A 23,513-nucleotide genomic window follows, 5' to 3' on the forward strand; every position below is an offset into this window, starting at 1 on the left:
GCCCCCCATATTCTTTGCCCTCGGAGAATTCCTTGGCCAGAGAGATCCCAAGCCACGTCCATCATTCCCCCTTTAGTGAGGCCTGAGGTCTGGGCTGGGCGAGAACATTCTTTGCAGAGGTTAAGGCCCATCTGTCCTAGGGGCCGACTCATGTCATTCATCCAGCTCCCTACTACTCCCATCTGCCTCCCACATTCCTTAATACTCCCTCCAAACCTGACACATCCCTGGTTCCTACCAGCCAGCGCTGGGATCAGGGTCAGCAAGGGGAGGTGGGTGGGAGGCTGTAGGGGGAGAGGAAATCCTGTGGCTGGGAAGGGTTGTAGGGAGGGGGCAGGAGTGGCCTTAAGCCAGTGTCTCCAGAACCTCCTCTCCCAGCCCTACCACCTGCTGTGGCCCCACCCTGGGCCGGAGGGCAGCCTCACCCAGAAAGGAGTCAGTAGGGTGATTCCAAGGCTCCGGGGCCCAGGGCTGGCAAGAGGGAGTGGCAACTTGGCTCCTGGCGGCCAGAGGAGACAGTCCCAGAGTCAGAGCTCCTTAGCTGTCCCCTTTCCCTATGCCCCGGAGAACCTTGCCCTCTAGTGGGCAGCCAGGGCGGCAGAGAACTGGCCAAACCCTTCCGGAGAGGCCCCGCCCCCACCCCCCCTTATGGGCAGAGACAAGGCCAGGAAGTAAAGGGCTTTTATTTAAGAAGCCTGCTGTACTTAAGGGAAAACACAAACACAAGAAGGAAGCCATCAAGCAGGAGTTACTGGGAGGAGGCCATGATGCTGGAAACGCCTAGAGGGAGAAATGGGAACCTGCTCAAGCTGGGCCACAGTCAGCACCCCACCACTGCCCCCATCCCCTTTCCCCTGCTTCCCCCTCAGCCCTGGACCCAGACCCTCCCCCTCAGTGAGGAAGAAGTTTCTGCAGGGGGTAAGACCCTGGGAAGGCAGGTGGGCCTCCCTGTGCCACAGGGGCAATGCTCACTCTCAAAGTCGATCTTTTCCACGATGTTTTTGGGCTTGATACTCTCTTCTTGGCTACAGATGAAGACCTGTCCTGCCTCATTGGAGCTCCAGCCATATTTGCTCATCCATACTTTCAGCTGGTTGTCTGTAATGGGACAGGAAGGAGTCAGACATGGTGCCCCTCCACCCTTTAGGGAAGCTGCCCCATCACCCACTGGGCCGGATGGAGAGTGGGGACACCATGGGGTCCCATGAGAAGGGGTGGGAAGGTGAGGGCTATTGGGTGCAGCCAGCTGGGGTTTGGAGGTATCCAGCCTCTCCTGCATAACTCCTCCCTCCCTTCAGATCCCCAGCCTCCAAGAGAGCTTGCTAAGGAATTCTGTGTTGTCTTATCTTGAAGGCAAGTAGTCTGCTGCTCTAGAATGAGATTTTGTGCTCTCCCTCTCTCAGAGGACACCACTCTGCATTTAGCAAACATGGAGATTCTGGGCTTCAAAGAGCTGCTCCCCACCTCCCTGTCTGGGCCCTGAGCCCACTATCTCTTCCCGCCAGCTGTGCTGCACCAAGAACAAAGACCTCTGCTGCTCGCGGGCAGGGGCTGTGTCTTGCCCTCACTTGTGATCCCAGGGATCTGCGGTGTCTGGCTCACAGTAGGCATTTTGTTGATTCTACTTCAGTCCTAAAAGAGTATCCTGGAGCTGTTGGCAAGCCCTGGAGCCCTAAATTCTATATTCCCTCATTCCCTGTTGCTATTTATTAAACAACAGATGTTTAAGAACTGAATGCTAAGTGCTCAGGAAGACTTGCTGCTGGGGTCACAGCAGCACACGTGGTTGGTTACTCTGTGGACTGTGGCTGTGCGTGAGGAATGCACACGTCCAGCGAGGGCAGGCCTTACCCGACAGATCTCCCAACATCTCAGCCAGCAGCCAACGGTCAATATGTTGATATGTGATGCCCACAACGTGGCAGATAACTGTGGGGATTGGAAAGAGGAGGGTTTAGAAGGTAGATTCCCCTCCTTAGCTGCTATTTATCTCCCATCCCCACCAACCTTCCCTGAGCTTCCTCCCAACAAATCTGCTCATTTCAATTAGAGGGGATTTGGGGGTATGTACAGCAGATAAGAGCAACAAGCCTAGAATCAGAGGACCTGGGTTCAAATCTAGCCTCAGTTATATCCTAGCTGTGTGACCCTGGGCAAGTCATTTAACCCCAATCCCCTAGTCACTGCCCTTCTGTCTTAGCATTGTTACCAGGACAAAAATGGTTTAAAAAAGGGGTGGGGAGAAGAAGGGGGAGGTTTTCTCACATTTTCGGACAGAATCTTCAAAGCCTGTGATGCCATTAAGGAGGAGGAGGTCCATGTTCTCCAGGGCATGCTATAAGGGAAGGGCATGAGTCAGAGTGTTGCTGAACAAAGTTGGAGAAAATTGGGATCCTCTGCTGACTGGGTCCACTACAAATTCATGTGACAATAGTAATCTCACCTGGGCCCTCACAGCCTTAGTAACTGACCACATGACATGGAACAGAAGCTTGGCCTAACTTTAAATCTCCCCCCTCTATGGGAGCCTTGCCTCCTCCTCCCTCACTGAAAACATTTTAGGCCATTCCCGAAGAGCTCCCCCTTCTCTGCCCTCTCATATTACTCAGACACTTCTGCCACCATCTCCTCCTTTACCCACTCATCTCACAAGAGGCTGCCCTGCTCTTTGGAAAGGAAAATCCTTCTACATGCACAAGTGATCCCATCCAGTCCTGTCTTCTCTAGCAGACAGCCCCTCCACCACCCCTCTTCTCACTTATCCCTCTCCCCTCCCTACAATACATACATGCGCCCCCCCTTCCCCCCCCCCCCCCCCATCACACAAGGAGACGAGGGATTTCTACTAGAAGGTAAAATGACAGGACTTCCTGGGCATGGAGTAGGGGGTCAGATAACAGTGAAGAGTCCAGAATGAGCCCTGAGCTGGCCATCTACAGCCGGTCCCTCCATAGCTGTTTAGTCTGATTTCATCATTTAATCGCAAATGTTCCTTTCCAAGGTACCATTTCCCCAGCCTCATCCTTCTTGATCTCCTGCTGGGTTTCAGTGGCACTGCTCCTTCCTGGCTTTCTTCCTACCCAGTTATCCTCTTGCTGGATCTTCTTCCAGGTCACTCCTGAGAACCACTCGCCCCTCTCCAGCTTTTATTATGCTTGCCGATCTTGTTGGCTCCCACGATTCATCTCAATGCAGATGATTCTCAGATCTGTGTCCAGGACTAACCTCTCTCTGCCCTCCAAGTGCACCACTCCAGCTCTAGCTAACTAACAGACACATCTTAAACTCACTATCTTTTCCTGAACTTCCTATACCTCCCTTCCCCAGTACTATAGGGGGCAGCGCCACCCTTCCAGGCCATCCTGGACTCCTTTCCTTTTTTCTCATTGCCCCCTCCCCTCCCCTCCCCGTCTTTTTACTTCTAACAGTTCTGGTACAAAGCCCCTTCTCTCCTTTGGCATGGCACCCCCTGGCACCTGCCTGAATTACTCTAGTCTTCTGCTGTCTCCCATCTCTCCCTAGTCTAAACCATTCTCTGCTCAGCGGTCAAAGTGATCTTCCCAACATGTAAGTCTGGGCCACTCTGCTATTCAGTTAACTCCAAAGACTCCTCATTGCCTCTAGGATAAATGATACAATCCTCTATTTGGCTTTTCAAAACATTCACAATTGGTAAAGGCTCTGAGTGAGTGGGGAAGGGCCAAGCAAAGGAATTCTCTGGTTCCTCCCTCATTCTCTGTTCTGCCCAGCCCCAGGCTCTGTTCTCAGACTCAGAAGCACCTTCTGCCCACTTGGCTGGTGAAGCCCTGAATCCAACTGGGTAGGTGGGTGGGGATGGGGTGGGGGTGGAGGAGAGGCCAGTGGCTCACCCAGAAAGCCTGGAAATGACAGGTCTCCAGCAAATCTCCCAAGTACAGGATCTGTCTGATGGGCTGTGTTTCTTGCTAAGATGGGGAAACATTAAGGAAAACTACTTCTCAGGTGCTGAAAGGGACATGAACTACAGCCCCAAATGACCTCAGGAACCCCTGTTCCCCCCTTCCAAAGGGACAACCAGCTCCAAGAGGGTAGGTCTGAACCTAGGAAAATAGACCAATCTCCAGAGACCCCAGTGAACCAATGAGATGAGAACAAGGGAGTGATCACAAACAGAAGAATCCATTTAAGAGGCCAGAACTCCTAAGAAAGTCATCTGGGCAGGGCTTGGCCCTTGTTTGACATGGGACAGCTAAAGCCTTCCCTTAACCACTGAAGGATTCCCCTAAGAGGGACAGAAGGATACATGAGCCTGATCAATCATGCACTTGCACAGGGTGAAGTCTGTGTGTGGTAGATTGGTGAGGGCCTTTAGCAGAATCTGGGCTGTCACTGTGGTCTGGAAGAAGGCTGGATTGAACTGATATCTGAGGAAAAAAGGGGAGAGAAAGAATTGAGGTGGGTACCACTAGGACTGAGTTCAGGAGTTGCCTCCCCTCTGAAGCCTTCCTTGTTGCCCCCAGTTGCTAGTGCTTCCTTTGCCCCTATGGATACACAGGAAGCCCTATGCCTTCCTGCTCCAAGCTTAGGGCCCTGCATAAAGCAGGTCCTTGATTATGTATCAGCTGCCATCCCATGCAGGGAAAGGAGAAGCCCAAGTTGCCCCCACCCCCGAGTTTTGTGGCTCCAAACTCTCCCAAGTGAACTCCCAGGAGGAGCCATGTTTTCCCCTGAAGGGTGAAGTCTATCTATGCCCTGTGGGAAAAAAAACAAGGGAAGGTTTTCTGGAGGACAATGACAAAGGAAGAAAGGTGACTCAGGAGAGAAAAGAGGGAATTCTTTGGCTGTGGAGAAAGGGGGTTTCTGGCCTAGAAGAGCACCCCCCCCTTAGCTAGCCCCCCCCCCGCATTCCCACTGAAGGCTACTTATATTTACAATAATTATAATAAAAGCTAATTCAACACCCACGGGGGTGACAGTGGGGGAAGGAGTTGAAGCAGGTATATTATAACCCTATAGCCAAGGGAGATCTCTTTCTTTTGCTCTTGGCTACCCCTCCCCACCATTTGTCCTTAAACACACACACACACACACACACACACACACACACACACACACACGAGAGAAAATAAGCTCACTGAAGTCATTCACTGAAAGCTAATTTTCCATTTGGTCTCTGTGTCCAGGATGCCTGGCACACAGGAGTTGCTTTACTAAATGTCTGCTGGACTAAAATGACCCTTCTGTACCCAGAAAGCAAAGGTTCCAGGGACAATTCCAAGACAGTAGAGATGAATGATATGGTGGGAGACACCTTGATTAGGGAGTCAGTGTTTTGGGCCTAAATCTGGGCTCAGTCCCTCACCTCATCTGGGACTCAGGGGGAACCCAATCAACTCCTTTGGCCTCATGTGAGAGGAGCTGATGGAACCAGATGGCCTAAATCATCTTTTTTCTGCTCTGTGAGGATCAGCTGAAGGAAACATCTGGAGAATGGGGGGTACAGACACAAGAAAAAAATGTCCCTTCAAAGTCTGTGAAGAATTTTACACACATTCTCTCACCGAAGTTCCTCTCATAAAATACCACCCAGGTGACTGTGATTCTCCTTATTGGACAGAGGAGACAATGGATGCTAAAACAAGGCCATGAAAGGTCTTGTCTGAGGTCAGACATCGTCCAGTGTCAGGGGCAGTATCAGAGCCCGATTAATTCTGGAGTCTGAAGTCATGATGTTCTCTGCTAGGCCAGTGGGCCTTTTGTCTCCAACTTTCCCAAAAGCATCCTTCAAAGGCAGGATGAACCTGGCTCTGCTGGGCCACAAAGGGCAGCCAGCAGCAGTGAGGGAATGGTAAGGAGAGGCCAAAGGAGGTTGACCATCAGGGAAAATTGGATAAAAATGAAGAGCCCCAGACTACTTGGGGAGGGAGTAGATTCTCTGCCCATGGCCATCTTTAAGTAGAGACTGCAAGGCTGACCCCTTCTTGGCTACACTGCAGAATGGATTCTTCACTGGGTTTAGGCTGGACTAAATACCCCCAAAACCTCCTATTGCAGTTGTGACCAAAAATACTATGTGAAAAGCAATGGAAGGGCAGGTAGGTAGCACAGTGGATAGAGCACCAAGCCTGGAGTCTGGAGGACTCAGTATCAAATCTGGTCTCACTTTATAGCTACGTGTCCCAGGGCAAATCACTTAAACCAACTGCCTTGTCCTTACTGCTGTTCTGCCTTAGAACTGATACTTAAGACAGAAGGTAAGGTTAAAAAAAAAAGCATCAATGTGAGAATGTGTGTATGCTGTCCCTGTGTCTGTCCAAGGTACCCACTCCCAGGTCCTTTGGGCATTAAGCTTACTGACTGACCTGCAAAGCTGTTGGTCCTTCTGGCCCATAGGGCAGACACAGCAGTGATGCTCAACCCATCCTCCCAAGATACTCACAGCTTGAGCACAGCCAAGTTGGCCTCCAAATCATAGGCATTCTCTTTGGCCTGGGTTTCCACGTATCGCTCCAAGGTGGCTAGGTTCTCAGGATTGTACCTGGGAGAGGGGGGAAGAAAACAGTGTGAAGGAGGGATGGGTGACCCTTCCTGCTATCAAGTCAAGGTCAAACAAATGCTTATTGAATAAAGGGTCAGAGGAGATGGCTTCCTCAGAGATCTCTCTGGCTCTGGATAGGTGAGGTCTGAGGTAACTTTTTAGGTCATGATGGCTTGAGTGGAAGGCATTTTTGCATTGTTGTTAGCAGGGATGAAAAAGCTTCCCTAAAGCAAAGAGAAGGACACACTAACCCTGAGAAGTGACCTCCAGGGCTCAATGGGGTCATGGATGTTGGGCGTGACCTGGAAGGACTTGGGCTCAAATCTCAGTCCTTGCCTGAGGTGAGCCTGAGAAATGCAATCTTTAGTTTTCTCATCTATAAAATGAGAGAGTTGGATGATAATAACAAGACCAAGCACTTAGGGGGCATTTTTAGGCTCACAAAAAAGTTCTATTGATTGGTTACCTTATCTGCTGCCTGCCACAACCCTGGGAGACAGGGGTTGTTATCAGTTCCATTTTATATATGAGGAAACTTAACCCACAAGAAATGATTTGTCCAGAGTCACACCAGTACTGAAAGGTCAGAGCTGAGGCAGGGTTCCGGGTCTGGCCTTCCTTCTACTCTACCACCTGCGGGTCTCAGTTATCTAGTTTAACTGTCCAACCCTTAGCCCATTCACTGTCTACACTCTCTGGTAGAGATAGCATCACACAACATTGCCTCTGATCAAAATCTCCAGGCGCTTCCTATGGCTTCTGGGATAAAATAAAACCATCTTTTTTACATCCCATTTAGAGTCTCTCTTTTATAAACACTTATCTGACCACATCTTCTCCCTCAATACAGTTTGGCTTGGAGATCTCATCAGCTCCCATAGAGTCAATCATCTCCAAGCTGTTGACTCTCAGTCTACTTGGTCAGCCCTCCAGTCTGGCACCTGCCTGTTGGACTTCCTGAACTGGATGGCCCATAGACATATGGAAAACAGAATTGGTCATCTTTTTCTTCACACCCTCTCCTCTTCCTAACTTTCCTATTATAGTTGTTTTCCCAGTAAACCAGGTTTACAACCTGGGTGTTATCCTTGGCTCCTCATTCTCTCTTCTCCCCCAAATCCAATCAGTGCTCATTTCTACTTCCAATCTGATGCTGTCCCACTCTGCTGCAGGCCATTTTTGCCTCATGCTTGTGCTATAACAGCCAGTGGTGGTAGTAGGGTTGTCTGCCTGTCACAAGCACAAGTATTTGCTCACTCTGTCTATCCTCCATTTATCTGTCAAACTGATGTTCCAAATACAATGGTGGTTCTTTTGGTTAATAAACTCTTGTGGCTCCCTTTTGCCTCCAGGATAAAATACAAAATCTTCTGTTTGACACTCAAAGCCCTTCATAATCTGCCCCCACCCCCCATCTTTCCAGTCTTCTCACACACATATCCTTCAATCCAGTGGCCTGGGCCTCCTGGCTGTCCTACAAAAAAAGTGTCTCCATCTCTGGCCCTTGGGCATTCTCTCTGACTTTCCTCAAATTCCCTCTAAAATCCCACATTTTAGAAGAAGCTTTCCCTCTGAGATTACCCCCAATTTATGCTGTTCATATCTTTTTTTTTTAAACCTATATGTCATAGAATCAGTGCTAAGTACCAGTTTCAAGGCACATTGGGTCAGGCACTGATCACTTCTTGCCTAGATTTTTGCACAGCTTCCTAATACTGGTCTTTCTACCTCCATACTCTCAAGTACAAGTCTGATTGCATCACTCCCATAACTCAATAACCTTTAGTAGCTCCCAACATTTTGTAGGATGAGATATAAGCCACCAAGTATTATGTGTTAGCCACTGTACTGAGGGATGACAGGAAAGGCAAAAAACACTCCTGCTTTCAAGGAGCTCCCAGTTTATTGGGGGGGGGGGGGACAGCATGAAAATATCAGTGTACAAACAAGACCCATGTAGTAGAAACAGGAGATTCTTTCAGTGGAAGGTACTAGCATTAAGGGGACTAGAGAAGAGAGAGCCAGGGGATATGCCTGGAATCCAGAAGTGGGGGTATCTAGTATGAGGAGCAGTAAGGAAGCCTGGGTCACTGGATCATATTGTGTAAGAAACAGGAAAGGAGGTTAAGAAGAGCTTTAAAAGTCAGAGGATTTTATATTTGATCCTGAGGGAATAGGAGCCACTGGAGTTTATTGAATGGGGTGGCGGTGGAACAGTTAGATTTGTACTTTAAGATCAATGAGGTTGGAATGGGGAGGGACTAGAGTCAGGCAGATTGGCCAACAGGTGTGATAAGGAGAGGGTCTTCAAGATGGTAACAGCTTTGGAGGGGAAGGGATTGTGTATATGTTATAGATGTTACAAAAGTACAATAGATGGGGGTGATGGTTAAGAGGAAGTGAGCTAAAGGGGAGCTAAGTGGCTCAGTAAATTGAGAGCCAGACCTAGAGATGGGATGCCCTGGATTCAAATCTAGCTTCTAAGCTATGTGACCCTGGACCCTGGATGAGTCACTGAACCCCAACTGCCTAGCCCTTGCTGCTCTTTTGCCATGGGACTGATACTACATTCTAAGACAGAAGGTAATGGCTTAAAAAAAAAGAATGAGAATAAAAGGAGTGAGGTGAGAACTCCTAGGTTTGGATAACTAAGCAGATGGAGGTATTCTCAGTGGCAAAAGGGAAATTAGAAGAGAGGAAGGCTTGAGGAGAAAAATGAGTTCAGTTTTGGCAATGTATGCAGCTATATTAAATTTAAGATAGCTTTGGATGATTTTGGTCAAGGAGTTCAACAGGCAGTTGGTGAAGAGGGTCAAGATCAGCTGTGGTTAAGCCTTGATAAGTACACTAGAGAGTCATCAGCAGAGAGAAAATCATTGAATCCATAGGAGCCGAGATAGGTAGAAAGAAACTAGGACAGCTTTGAAGGGGGGATCCCCACCCCCTATTAGCAATCATTAGCTGGATAATGATCCAGCAGAGGCTTTCCAAGCCCTGGCTCAACCTGTGCTTCCCATCCACCCCTGAAATGCACTTTCTTCTACTTGTTTATTTCTGCACAAACTCTGACTCCTTCAAGATAGCTCGTCACCTTCTATAGAAATCTCTTCCTCATTCCCACAACTGCTAGTGCTCTCTTTTAATTTACTATTTACTCTGTTGTGAGCTTATTCTACCAATGTGGATATGCTTACATGTTGCCTCTTGGATAGAAAGAAAGCTCCAGAAGGGAAGGGGGGTAGTGTCACTTTTTCTCTTTTGTGTCCTGAGCACAGTGGTGGGTCTGTCTGCCACCAGTCTCTCCCCATTCCAGGCCTGCCTCCTTCAGCTGCCAAAGTGATTTGTGCATTCAACCCTGTATCCAAACTCCAAAGACTCCCTATCATCCCCAGACCAAACAGAAAACTGTTTAGCCTTTAAAGCCCTTTCCTGTCCTTACACCTTACTTTGACTTCCTGGCAAATTCCACCCTTGAGACACTCCATCCTCAAAAGGAGCATTTGTATTTGTTGCCCCTATGCCTGGAAGGCTCTCCTTCCCCATCTCTGCCTGGAGTCAGAAAGACTTGACTCAGAGACTAGCTTTGAGATCCTGGGCAAGTCACTTAACCTCTTGTCTGCTTCCATTTCTTCAACTGTAAAATGGGGATAGTAACAGCACCCACTTCCCAGGTCTCTTCTGAGGACTGAATGAGATCTTATTTGTAAATAGATTAACCCAGGGCCTGGCACACAATAGGCTTAATAAATGTTTAATCTATCCCTCTTCTCGGCAAGAGACCATTCCTGATCCCAACCTCAATGCTGAGTTCTTTAGCCCCTCCTGTGTCTATCTCCTACACACACATCTGTTTGTATGCTGGCTCCCCTCATTGGATGGTGATCTCCTTGAAGACAGAGCCAGTGCTTATGCCTTTCTTGGATCCCCTCTCTCCAGGACTGCTGCAGTGCCCCCCCCAACAGGTTGATCCATGATCCATCCTCCATCCAGATGCCTTCCTGCTCTACCCAAAGTTCAGCTCTGACTGTCACTGCTCCACCTGGTCAGTCCAGGACTGCTTTTTGTCTCTTGGATCACCCATACAGAAGTCATTAAATCCCCTTCAATTTGGGACCCAGAGATGTTGGATGGGATATTGGAGATAAAGAGGTCCACATACCAACTTGGCTTGTTTGGCTTCTAAAGCCAACCCCCTGCTTTGGCTACTTCTTAACTTTCCAACCTCATCACACCATTCCTTCTCCGCCCGCCGCGCTCTAAGGTCCTCGAGAGCTCAATTTTCTTACTGCCTCCGTGCCTTTACCCAGGCTGTCTCCCACACTTGGAATGCTCTCTCCCAGACTTATTCCCACTCCACTCCGTAGAATCCCTGGTTTCTTTTAAAGTTCAGCTCCGTCTCCTACATGAACCCTTCCCTCTTCATTCCACTTCCCTGTGTTGCTGGGTCTTATTTGGCACCTACAGGTTTACGCGCCTTGCCTCCCAGAATAAATCATAAATTCCTGGCAGTCTCGTTTTTGTTTTGACTGCCCTGCAGGACCTTGAACGCCGCACACAGGTGGGCTTGCTCTGCCTGAGTTCCCTCTCCACCCGCTACCAGGCCGGGCCCCCGAGGTTTGCCCAGCTGCACCTGTCGATCCCCTTGAGCAGCTTCCCCACGTTGGCACGCATCTGTTCGAACAGGGCCATGCTTTCCTCTTTCTCGCAAGCCGAAGATAAGGCCGAGGCCGGGTCTGGAGACGCAACAGGAACCGGAAGGGGCGGGGACGGCGGAAGTTCTCCTCGAAGGACGCCTTCAGCCACATGGTCATCAACTTCTTCCGCAGTAGCTGGGGGATGTGGCGGAAGTAAGGGCGGTGCCTGGGGGAGCTGCTTCCGGGTTGCACGTGGCTTCCTCTTCCGGGACCGCTCCATTCTGGCGCGTGCGCACTCGTGCCTAGGGAGGGCGGGCAAACGAGAGCGCTCCCGCGATGAGGGAGGCAAATTCCCTCTAGAGTCAGTGCGCAGGCGTGCCCAGGTTGCTCCGGTCTCTCTCCCTCTCCCCCAGTGTCACCTCCCTCCCATCCTCTCCGAGTGGGCGGGACCAACGCTGCTGCATTGTTGCCCCTCCCCTCCAGGTCCGTCACGTAGCTGGAGACGGCAGCGCTAGAGACCCCATGAGCATCCCATGGGGTGCCGGGATGCACGTGGACGTCGTGCACACGCAGGACTATTTCACGATTTCACGTCCTGCGCGACCTGTTACCACTCCCTCCTCCTTACTATTTACCACCGGTTCTTGGGGTACTCTTGGACATCCTCCTTCTGGAAAACCGTTTCTTCTAGCCTGGATCATACTTGGGGGAGGGGGGGAGCATTAATAAATGAGTGACTCGCTCCCTCACTGTCTGGGTCTGTGAACGTGCTACACCTCGTAATAATTTGCAGAGTGGGATGCAAATACAACGACTCCCCACCCTCACTCCTGCGCCCCATTCTGGTTTCCCTGCCAAGCCCCGTCTTCCCTGTTTCTTCTGGCCAGGAAGCACCTAGCACATAGTAGGTGCCTCACATGCTTGATCAAACTTCTCTCCCACTCGGCAGAGAGTCTCCCTCCGTCTCTCTCCATTGATGGACAAGACACTGGGTCAACTCACTGCGTCCATAGCGTTTGTAAATACCTACTAAGTGCCAGGCGCTGGCACCCAGTGGACGGACCACTTTCACTCAATTCTCTCTAGCCCTGGCTTTCCTGTCATCAAAAACCGAGCTGGGGGCTCTCCAAGGTCCTTTCCAGGCTGTCTTGGTATCCCTCTCAGCTCTCCCACTCCAGTTCGGAGCCGTTTAGATTTCCACACAGTAGGTGCTCAATAAAGGCTGATTTCCTTGATTTGACCGGGCCTGGGTGTTTTCCTTCAATCACCCAATCTCTTTCCATCCCAGCCTATCTTTAGTCAACCTGTCGGGGACCTGCATGTGTTCGACGTCCAGGCTACAGGTTGGAGGGAGAGGGAGGCTTGGGGCTCCGAGGGGTGAATGGCTAGATTGCCCCAGCTCGCATCGTATCAACAATCCAGTATGAGCTTATTTGCATCTCAACATTAAAAAGAAATTTTTTTCTGACAAAGGCAGAGAGGAGCCCCATCCCCCACTTTACCCCACAGTTGGGTTGGGGTCCCCAGGGACCATAAAGTCAGGTTGGGTCTGGCTCTCCCTCGGCGGTAGGGAGCCGGGCTGTGGCGGGGGGTGAGGAGGGAGGGGCCCCCTGGAGAGGCCTGGGCAGGAAGCGAGAGTGGGGGCCCTCGCGGCTGGCGGGCAGGGGAGTACGCACCGCCTGCCCTCCTCCCACGGCTGCTGCTTCTGCTGCTGCAGGCGTTGAGCCAAGAGTCCTCACTCACGGAGGGCTCCCAGGAGGAGGCAGCCCTCCCCCTCCCCCTTGGCCTCCCCCCACCCTACTCTCAGCATGGACAGCGCAGACCCGGACATCACCACCAAGGACCCTCGGGACCTCTATGAGCTGCTGCAGAGGGTGGGGGGCGGCACCTACGGGGAGGTATTCAAGGTGAGGGCCCCTCCCCCGCTCCGGACTCAGGTTCTTGTCCCCCTCTCCCCCAGGGCTCTCTCTATCCCCTTTCTCAATGCCTCCATTCCTCTTCCCCAGGGTCTCCACCCTTCCCCACGTCCTTCATCCTTTTCCTCCTCCCAGCCTCTATCCCCTATCCCCAAGAACTTCCACCACCTCCTGGAAATCCCCTTTCCCCTCTATCCCCCCTCCCCAGGATCTCTCCCTCCCCCCAAAGCTCTTCTTTCCCTTCTTCCTAGCCTCCATCCTCAGGAACTTCCATCTCTCTCCCCCTATGGCATCTATCCCCCTAATCAAAGGGGACCTTCATCCTCTTCCTTCCTCTTATCCGAATCACCCATCCTTCCATCCTTCTTCCCCATCCGTCTGGGGAACTGGGCAGAATTCTGAACTTTGCTTCTAATGAGGTGAAGCAACAGGGAGGCTGGGGAAGATGATGGAGGCCTTTGGCTGGTGGAGGTGGGGGTGGGGGGGGGGAGGAAGCATCACCCAAGAGGCTTCCTCCCAAGTCCTGGGACTTATTTTAAAACTGTGATGGCTGCCGTGTGGAAGGGGAATTAGATTTTCTACAGAGTCCAGGAGGGAAGATGGAGGTCTGAAAGTGGAAGTGAGAGAGAGAGAGATTACCTTCAATTTCAGGAAGAGCTGCCCTAACCATTAGCATTCTGAAAAAAAAAATGGAAACAAGCTGTGGGTTGGGGTAGGGAGTTCCCTTTCACCGACTTGTTTCTCTTTCCAAGGCTGGATGGGATGGCCACTGGCAGAATTTGGTGGAGGGGTGGGGGTGCGATTCATGTTTCCAGGAGGGCTTGGGATGGATGGTCACTGAGGTCAGCAGTCTTCTCCCGCCTCTCACATCATCCTAGGTCCTTCTCTGGAGTACTGGGGCTTCTTTCTCAGGGAACCCCGAGTGAATTACCAGGAAGAGGGGACATTTGTACACCAATTCTGTTCACTTGCTGAGTTCTTCTGGGTTTATACAGCTCACTTTCCCCCTCATTACTCACTCCCTTCCCCAGGCTAGAGACAAGTCGACAGGGGAACTGGCAGCTCTGAAAATGGTGAAGATAGAACCAGGTGAGGTTGAGATTGGACCCCCCTCCCAAAGCTTGACCCTGTGATCTCTAATCATCATCATTATCGTCCTCCTCTGCCCCCCTATACACACACTGACACTTTCTCTCCCTTCAGATGATGACCTAACCACCCTCCAACGAGAAATCTTCATTGTTCGAAACTGCCGGCACCCCAACATTGTGGCGTACCATGGCAGCTACCTCTGGTCAGAGCCCCCCTCCCCTAGCTTCCTGACTCCTCCAGACTGGTTGCTGACCCCCTAGATTCAATTTCTTCTATTCCTAGACTAATTACTCAGCACCCCCTCCCCATCTCCTTACCCTTAGACCAATTCTCCAAATCCAAACCCATCTGTTTAACCCCCAAGATTGGCTCCCCAATTTCTACAATAGCCTCTGGATCTGTAGCCCTGAGGGTGACCTTTGACGCTTCAGACCAGCTTTCCTGGTTCTGCCCGGACTCCCTCCTCAAATCAGGCCTCCAGCTGGTTTGATGTTCCCTCTACCCATTCCCTGGCCTCTCTAAAACTGAAGAGACCTGAGGATGGTCAAGGATCTTCTTTGTCTCAATTCTTAGCCTCCCTAAACCTGAGCCCACTCTGGGTGACCTTGTCTCCCGCCCCCCCAAACCCTATCCTGTTCCCTCTCCCTTCTCCCTCCCAGGCTTCAGAAATTATGGATCTGCATGGAATTCTGTGGTGCTGGCTCACTCCAAGACATCTACCACAGTAAGGAGGCAAAAGGGAGGAGGGGGTTTTCTTTAAGTCCCAACTAAAATCCCATTCGCCTACTATAGCAAGCCTCCTCCCCCATCCCTCCTCATTCCAGCAACATCCTTCATGTAGTTATTTGGCATGGAGCGTGCTTTGGTTGTGCATGTTTGTTTGCATGTGGTCTCCTTCATAAGACTGGAAGCTCTTTGAGGTCAGGGATTGGCATTTGGCTCTTTTCGTATTCCCAGGGTTCAGTCTAGTGCTGGGCACAGGGTGGGTGATTAATAAATGTTTTCTGATTGATTAAGTCTCTTCCCTCATCCCCTACCTCCCCAAGACTCTCCTTCCCCATTCATTCCTTCTGCTCTGGCAGGAGTGGTGAATCAGCCTCCTGACCCCTGGGTGGGGGGTGGGGGGATCTATTACAGTGACTGGCCCTCTTTCTGAGCTCCAGATTGGCTACATCTGCAGAGAGGTACTCCAGGTAAGCATGGCACTTTCAGATTCCCTCCCCAGCCTCTCCTTCATCCCCCTCTTAGATCTTCTCTTCCTCCCTAGAAAATATTTGGTTTTCATTTTGTAAATAGTTCTCTATTAGGGGTTCAATTCTGCCCGTGGCATTCATTGACTCGTCCCTTAACCCCTTAGTACTCCAGCCAAATTGTCCTTCTTTTTTAAAAAGTTTATTTCTTTTTAACATTCATTTTTTAAAATGTCTAAGTTCCCAGTTCTTTCCCTCCCTAGCCCTTTGCCCACCTAATGAGAAGACAAGCAAGATGCTGTCAGTTTTACACACGAGGCCATGCAAAACACATTTCCATATTAGTCCAGACAAATTTTCTTAAGCCTGAGCTGCAGAGAAGGTGCCAACCTGCACTGGTACAGGGAGTTTCCTCCCCAGGGAGTTCCCTCTACCAGATCTGGCCCCTGTCTCTATCTCTGCAATACATGTGATGTTGAATTATCTGTATACCAGCCCTTTACCTCAAGAACAATGTAAACTGCATGAAACAGGGACTGCTTAACTTTATCTTTGTGTCTGTGGCTCCTAGAACATAGTCGAAGCTTAATAAATGCCCCCACCCATGTTCCCAGTCCCCCAAATCTCAGCCTCCCCTGCCTTCTAACCCCAGATCTCCCTCAGTAGCACCCTGCCTCCATGTCCCTCAAGGAGCCATAGTGGAAGGGATTCTGAGTGACCCCAGTTCTTCCCTCTTGCCCCTTCCCCTTATTCTCCCCAGGGTCTGGCCTACTTACACAACCAGGGCAAGATTCATCGAGACATCAAGGTGCTTTGGTGGGAACAGGGGAGCCTTGGGAATGGGGATGGGGATGGGGAGGAAGGAAGAGAACGTGGCTGAGTTTGGTGCTTGCTATAGTGTCTGGCACAAACTAGACATTTAGTGAATGTTTATTGCTTGATTGTTTCCCCCAAATCCAGGGAGCAAATATTCTCATCAATGATAGTGGAGAGGTTAAACTCGGTGAGTGGGGCTGGGAGAGCCCACTGGGGATGGGGTGGGCAGAGAATGGACATGCTGCTACTACATTACTCTCTTCTCTCCAGCTGACTTTGGCATCTCAGCCCAAATCGGGGCAACCCTGGCTCGACGTCTCTCTTTCATTGGCACACCTTACTGGTGAGGAACTTTGGGCAGGATCAGGGTAGGGGATGGCTCTGGAATTTCTGCAAGCATCTGGCTTTGAGACTCCCTAGATCTCTTATGTCCCAGGTCTATCTTCCACCCGGATTTGCTTGCCTTTTCTCTCTACAATCTACCAGTCTTTCTACTCTGGGTTGCCCTATCTCTAAGAGACTCTTTGTGTCTATGAATGTACCTCTGGGCATTTCCTGTCTCTGACATCTCTGTCTCTGTGTCCTTGTTCCCCAGGATGGCTCCTGAAGTGGCTGCTGTGGAGTTCAAGGGGGGGTACACAGAGCTTTGTGATATCTGGTCTGTGGGGATCACAGCAATTGAAATGGCTGAACTACAGCCTCCGATGTTTGATGTTCACCCTCTCAGGTATGGACCTCATTCTTGAAATATACCTACCCCTGGCTTTGAGTCTATAGGAGCCTTCATATTCATTCTGGGAGTTCTTAGGTTAAGTTTCTCAAATGCCTCATACCTGGCTCCCGAGGTCCCTCATCTTCAACTCAAAAGACCCCTATTTGAACTCTTAGGGTACTCCATCACCAACCCTCTAGGAGCCTCCTCCCTATTCTGACCTCTGGACTGGTCAGATTCCCTGTCTTGACCCCTGGACTGCCGCTCTCAATGACTTTAAGAGAGGAAGTTGAGGAGGGAGACATCCAGTAAGGAGGGCCCTGAACCCCTTCTTATCCTTTTCCTATCATTTCCCCAGAGTGCTTTTCCTCATGACCAAAAGTGGATACCAGCCCCCCAGACTGAAAGAGAAAGGACGATGGTGAGAGGGAGACACTGGGCTTGGAGAGGGTATTGAGTGGTTTGGGGTCTGTAAGGGGAGTTTCAAGTTGGAATTATACCTGGGAACTTTGGGACTAGGAGAAGAAAGGTATTTCTCTGCTCCTTAGAGCATCCTTGACAGACACAGCCTCTGTCCCTCACCCCCACAGGTCAGCTGCTTTCCACAACTTTGTCAAAGTCACACTCACCAAGAATCCCAAGAAGCGGCCCAGTGCAGCCAAGATGCTCAATGTGAGATATGTGTCTATGTGTACCCATAGCCCATTTCCTTGAATCCCTGCTTCAGAACAACTAGACACAAGCAAAAGAAGTGGGTAGTCCCTGTAGGTTTTGATTCTATTTAATTTAGTATAACTGAGAATACCAGTTTGTCCCAGCCCACCAGCAACTTCCATCCTACAAGGGAGATACAATCTATATATGCAAAACTAGAGTTTAGGAGTCAAATTAGAACTGAATATTTAGATATGGAAGCTATCTTTTTAAAGGGGATGATTGAACCCATGGGAATGGATGAAACCACCCAGAAGAAAAGTATGGATAAAGGAGAGAAGAGGACCCAGAGCAGAGCCTTGGGGGACATCTTTTCTTTGTAAGTGGGAGAGGATAGAGTTTCAAAAATGGAGACTGAGGATGAGTGTTCAGAGAAGCAGGAAAAGAACCAAGATAAAACATGAACTTGTGAGCCAAGGGAGAACACATGAGTACCCAGGGCTGCAGAGGTCAAGAAAAATGAGGACTGAAAAAGGCTGTTGGATTTAGCAAGAAGAGATTGTTGGCCACCATGGACAGAGTAATACCTAGAATTTTTGATTGCATAACAGAGCTGTCCAAAGATGGGATTGCTTACCATCACTGGAGGTCTTCAGGCTAAGCCTGGATATCATTTGTTGCAGATGGTATAGAAAGAATTGGGTTATATTTGGTGGCTTCTGATGGCCCTTCCAAAACTAGAGTCCTATAGAAAGAGAGAGATTCCAGATGAGCAATTATGTGCATTTTACTTAGCAATTACTTATATATGTATTATTATATTAATTATTCAGGAAATGCTTTTATAATCAGCTAGCATTCAAGGGAATCTCTCTCTCTTTTTTTTTTGGACTCCAAGTCAGAGAAGTCTTGATTTTTATGTACTGGAACATATATTTACCAGATAGGAAAGAAGACTATGAAAGGGAGATGATGACTATATTCAGAGACCCTTCTGGCAAAATCACTTTGGAAGATAGAGATGAGAAATAAGAGAAATTATAAGTTGTTTGTTTCTTCTGGAGGATCTTCAAAAAATCAGTATCAAGTGTGATGAGAAGCCTGGAAATACAGGCAGATGTCAGGTTATAAGGACTTTGTTTTATTGATCTCTTCTTCAGCTTGGCTTCTCATTGCAACCCCTTGGATCTCTCTTTCTTACATTACATGGAGATAATAGGGAGCCACTGGAATTTATTAAGTAAGAGCATGACACAATCAGACTTGTACTTCAGGGGGAAAAATCACTTTATCACATGAATAGAGTGGATTAGAGTGGAAAAAGAGCTGAGCCAGGGAGATGGGATAGAACAAAGCTACCATAGTCTAGGCAGAAGATGATAAGGGTGATTGTGTAACTGGAGAGAAGCAAATGTATTAGGAGATATATGAAGATAGGCATGACCGTAGATTGGATAATTGAATATGTGGGGCAAATGGGATTGAGGAGACCAGGATGATTTCATTGATCCTTCCCAAGACCCAGGGAAGTCTGGAAGAAGAATCCTTTCTGGAGGCCATCCCACAGAATCCCCTGCCCAGCACTCTTGTCCTCCAGGTCTCTCAACACCCCACCTGGGAACCATGGGCCTCTTCCAGGCTCCCCACCCTTTCCCTCTCAATTACTTTCCCTAAATCCTCTCTAATATCCAGTGAGGGATGATGCCCTGACACCTCACCTTAAGAGAGGAAGACTGAGGGATTGCTTCCTCCCCCTTTCCTTGCACAGAGTTCAATATGTAGAACCCCAGTCCCAGCATTCTTAACCTCCTTTTCATGTTCCAACCTTGACCCTTCCCCTCCACCCCTAGCACCAGTTGGTGTCTCAACCAGGATTGTCTCGGAGCCTGACTCTGGAATTGTTGGAGAAGCTGAGGAACCCAGGGAAGAGTCCTTTGGGGGGTGAAAGTGAGGAAGAAGAGCCTGAGGTGAGAAGGAAATGGGGCATGGGAGTGTTCACTACTTCAGTCAGATGCTTGCTCCTTCTATAGATCTCAAACAGAACTACTTTGAGGTCTGGGACCATCTGACCTCACCTTACCTACACAGCTTCAGTATCCAAAGCTCCAGGCTTCTCTACCCCCCTCCCTCTAGTCTTTTTTTCCCACATTACTGGCTGAAAGTTCCCCTCACATCTCTTTATTTCCCTTGGGCTTTCCATCCTATCCAGCAGAGGGATTCACACTCTACAACTTCAAAAAGGCCTCTGGACCTCTGTCAACCTCTAGGGCTCTCTTTCCTCCAGCTTTTCTGAGCTTCCCCAGCCTTCCACCTGGAGCCTTTCCCTGTAACCCTGAATTCCCTCCTGTTCCAGAGGGTAATCATTCTCCCAGATAAGAGAGCTGCCTTAGCAGAGGTCTCCATGCAGTGGATGGATTCCCACTTGTTGGAGCGGCAGATTATAGCAAGGATCCTTGGGCAAGTACCAGTTGGGCCACAGAAATCTCCTCCAGCTTTGAGATTCTGAGATAACCAGAGTCGGAGGTTGGGGTGAGGGAGAAAGACAGGGAAAGCCTGAAGTTTGGAGCCTTAGTGGCTGGGAGGATGGTGGTGCCCTCAGGAGAAGGAAGTTTGGAGACTCTGGTCTGTTTGAGGAGGTGGGGGTGGGGCAGGGAAGAGGAAGAATTCAGTTTTGGCTGTGTTGATGCTGAGGTGTCGGTCAGCAGAACTTCCTACTGGTGGGTGGAGATGTGGAACTGGAAATAGGAATATTTATGGGCTGCTGTTAGCATATTTGCATACACAGATTTCTAGCCCCCTCTCTTACCCCCCTAACTCTATTAAAAAATTTACTTTTAATATTTAATTTTTTCTAATTATATAGAAAACATTTTTTAATATTAAATTTTTTTTTGAGTTCCAAATTCTCTTCTCTCCCTCCTTCCTCTCACTGAGAAGGCAAGCAATTTGATACAGGTTATACATAGGCAGTCATACAAAACATTTCCATATTAGTCGTGTTGTGAGACAAAATACAGACAAAAAAAGAAAGTTTTAAAAAAGTCTGCTTCAATCTTCATTCAGATTTCATCAGCTCTCTCTCTGGAGGTGATAGCATTTTTCATCATGAGTCTTTTGGAAGTGTCTTGGATCATTGTATTATTGAGAATATCCAAGTCATTCGTAGTTGATCATTGTACAATATTGCTATTATAGTGTACAATATTCTCCTGGTTCTACTAACTTCACTTTGGATAAATTCATGTAAGTCCAGTTTTTGCTGAAAGCATCCTATTAATCTTTTTTATTATAGCACAATAGTATTTTATCCCAATTATATATTGCAACTTGGTCAACCTTTCTCATTTGATGGACCTCCCCCTGATTTCCAACTCATTGCCAACACCAAAAGTGCTGCTATAAATATGTTTGTAAATATAAGTCCTTTTCCTTTAAAAATAATTCTTTGGGATACAGAACTGGTAGTGGTATACTGGGTCAGTTACTGGCACTATCTGACCTCACCCTACCTATCTAGCCTCAGCATCCAAAGCTCCAGGCTTCTCCACCCTTCTCTCTCTAGTCCAAGCCCAGCTAGTCTTCCTCCCCTGACATCTCTTTATTTCTTTTATTTCCAATAGGCTTTCCATCCTATCCAGTAGAGGGATTTATCCTCTCTGGTGGTATTACTGGATCAAAAGATATGTATATTTTATAGCCTTTTGGACACAGTTCCAAATTGTTCTCTAGAATGGTAGGATTAATGCACAGTTCCACCAACACTGCATTAGTGTTCATTTGTGATTTTTCTTTGCTGTCATATTAGTCAATCTGATAGGTGTGAGGTAGTGCCTCATAGTTGTTTTAATTTGCATAGTAATTTAGAGCTTTCTTTATGTGACTATAGATAATTTTTATTTCTTCATTTCTTCATCTGAGAACTGCCTGTTCATATCCTTTGACCATTTACCAACTGGGAATGACTTATATTCTTTTAAAAATTAATTAAGAATATTTTTCCATGGTTACATGATTTATGTTCTTTCCCTCCCCTTTTCTCTCTCCCCTCCCAGGGCTATACATGTATCATTGTTCAAAACCCATTTCTATATTATTAATATTTGCAATAGAGCAATCATTTAAAGGAATAACTTATATTCTTACAAATTTGACTCATTTCTTTATTTGAAAAATGAAACCTTATCAGAAAATTTTGCTATAAAACTTTCCTTCCAGTTTTGTGCTTTCTTTCTAATCTTGGTTTCATTGGTCTTGTTTTTTGCAAACCCTTATTAATTTAATGCAATCAAAATTATTCATCTTACTTCCCATAATGCTCTCTATCTCTTGTTTGATCATAAATCCTTTCCTTGTCCATAAATATGCCAGGTAAACTATTGCATGCTTCTCTAATTTGATTATGTCTAAATCATGTAATCCACTTTGCAGTCCATTTTCATTTTAAGAGTGAGTTCATCCCATTCACATTCACAGTTATGATTACTATGTATTTCCCTCCATCCTGCCTTCTTTCCATTTATCCTTCTCTTCCTCCTTTTACCCTTCTCCTCCTCAAAAGTGTTTTGCTTCTGTTGTCTCCCCCCAAACCCCCTCCCTTTCTATTAGCCTCATTCCTTCTTTTGCCCCCCTCCCCTCCTACTTCCCTGTAGGGTAAGATAGTTTTTCTGTATCCAACAGCATGTGTATGCTATTCCCTCTTTGAGTCTATTTTGATGAATGAAGTTCAAGTGTTGCTCACTACTTCTTACCGACACCCTTTCCTCCAGTGTAAAAGCTCTTTTGCTCCTCTTTTATGTGAGATAATTCACCCTATGCTACCTCTCTCTTTCTCCTTCTCTCACTGTATCCCTCTTTCTCAACAATAAGTTTAATTTTTTTAGAAATAATCCTATCATAGTTAGCTCACACCCATGTCTTCTGTCATATATATTCCTTCTAAATGCACTAACAATGATAAAGTTCTTAGGAATTAAAAATATCTTCCCATATTAGAATGTAAACAGTTTAACCTCATTGAATCCCTTGTGATTTGTCTTTTTTTCTGTTTACTTTTTTTATGCTTCTCTTGAATCTTGTATTTGAAAGTCAGATTTCCTATTCAGCTCTGATATTTTTATCAGGAATACATAAAAGTTTTCTATTTCATTAGTTATTCATTTCTCCCCTCAAGGATTCTATTCAGTTTTGCAGGATAGGTGATTCTTGGGTGTGATATTAGTTTGGAATATCATATTCTAATGCTTCCAATACTTTAATATAGAATTTGCTAAATCTTTGGACATCCTGACCGTGGCTCCATAATATTTGAATTGTTTCCTTCTGGTTGATTGCAGTATTTTTCCTGTGACTTAAAAGCTCTGAAATTTGGCTCCAATATTCTTGGGAATTTTCATTTTGGTATCTCTTTCAGGAGATGATTGGTGGTTTTCCTTAATAACTTCTTCTTTTTTTTAAACCCTTACCTTCTGTTTTGGAATACTGTGTATTGATTCCAAGGCAGAAGAGTGGTAAGGGCTAGGCAATGGGGATTAAGTGACTTGCCCAGGGTCACACAGCTGGGAAGTGTCTGAGGCCAGATTTGATCCTTGATAACTTCTTGAAAGATGATGTTTAGGCTATTTTCTTTTGATCATGGCTTTCAGGTAGTCTAATCATTCTTATGGATTTCCTTTTGAGGTCAGTTATTTTTCCAATGAGATTTTTTACATTTTCTTCTAATTTTTTAATTCTTTAGATTTTGTTTTGTTTCTTGATGTTACATGAAGTCATTAGCTTCCACTAGCCCAATTCTAATTAAAAAACAAAACAAAACTTATTTTTTGTCTTAGATTGATAGGAAATATCAGTTCCAAGGCAGAAGAGCGTTAAGGGATAGACAGTTGGGATTAAGTGACTTGCTCAGGGTCACACAGCTAGGAAGTGTCTGAATTCAGATTTGAACCCAAGACCTCCCATCTCTGGGCCTGTCTCTGATTCCCCTGA

General features: G+C 47.7%; 2 protein-coding genes across 3 annotated transcripts in view; one reads left to right on the forward strand and one right to left on the reverse strand.

The window, feature by feature from the left end:
• The window catches only part of MAP4K1 (mitogen-activated protein kinase kinase kinase kinase 1), a 123,131-nt gene that overhangs the window by 90,379 nt on the left and 9,239 nt on the right, over positions 1-23,513 (forward strand). Inside the window, exons 1-12 of one of the 2 annotated variants that reach the window (XM_001367639.3) lie at positions 12,777-13,058; positions 14,099-14,156; positions 14,271-14,361; positions 14,819-14,883; positions 15,297-15,352; positions 16,110-16,157; positions 16,310-16,352; positions 16,436-16,508; positions 16,761-16,892; positions 17,236-17,298; positions 17,468-17,549; positions 19,382-19,498. In XM_001367639.3, the coding sequence (XP_001367676.1) occupies positions 12,960-13,058; positions 14,099-14,156; positions 14,271-14,361; positions 14,819-14,883; positions 15,297-15,352; positions 16,110-16,157; positions 16,310-16,352; positions 16,436-16,508; positions 16,761-16,892; positions 17,236-17,298; positions 17,468-17,549; positions 19,382-19,498 (927 nt within the window). In that variant the 5' untranslated portion in view covers positions 12,777-12,959. Of the gene's footprint in view, positions 1-12,776; positions 13,059-14,098; positions 14,157-14,270; positions 14,362-14,818; positions 14,884-15,296; positions 15,353-16,109; positions 16,158-16,309; positions 16,353-16,435; positions 16,509-16,760; positions 16,893-17,235; positions 17,299-17,467; positions 17,550-19,381; positions 19,499-23,513 lie in introns of those variants that run through there. The other variant, XM_016422215.2, reaches the window with a different exon arrangement.
• EIF3K (eukaryotic translation initiation factor 3 subunit K) lies at positions 666-11,698 on the reverse strand. The gene is made up of 8 exons (XM_056796149.1): positions 11,148-11,698; positions 6,419-6,517; positions 4,283-4,403; positions 3,870-3,944; positions 2,266-2,335; positions 1,852-1,929; positions 973-1,098; positions 666-780 (listed from the first exon to the last, which is right to left on the reverse strand). Exons 1-8 carry the CDS (start codon positions 11,429-11,431, stop codon positions 749-751), a joined length of 885 nt encoding a protein of 294 aa, XP_056652127.1. The 5' UTR covers positions 11,432-11,698; the 3' UTR covers positions 666-748.

The sequence above is a fragment of the Monodelphis domestica genome, chromosome 4 (assembly GCF_027887165.1).
Source record: "Monodelphis domestica isolate mMonDom1 chromosome 4, mMonDom1.pri, whole genome shotgun sequence".
NCBI lineage: Eukaryota > Metazoa > Chordata > Mammalia > Didelphimorphia > Didelphidae > Monodelphis > Monodelphis domestica.

Bases quoted from the DNA above. Each gene is read 5' to 3' on its own strand.
- EIF3K (XM_056796149.1), bottom strand. From the start codon at position 11,431: ATGGAGCGGTCCCGGAAGAGGAAGCCACGTGCAACCCGGAAGCAGCTC. The intron at 4,404-6,418 runs GTGAGTATCTTG...TTTTTTCCTCAG, and splicing joins AACTTGGCTGTGCTCAAGCT to ATATCAGTTCAATCCAGCCT. The intron at 781-972 runs GTGAGCATTGCC...TTCTCCCTCTAG, and splicing joins GGAAAAGATCGACTTTGAGA to GCGTTTCCAGCATCATGGCC.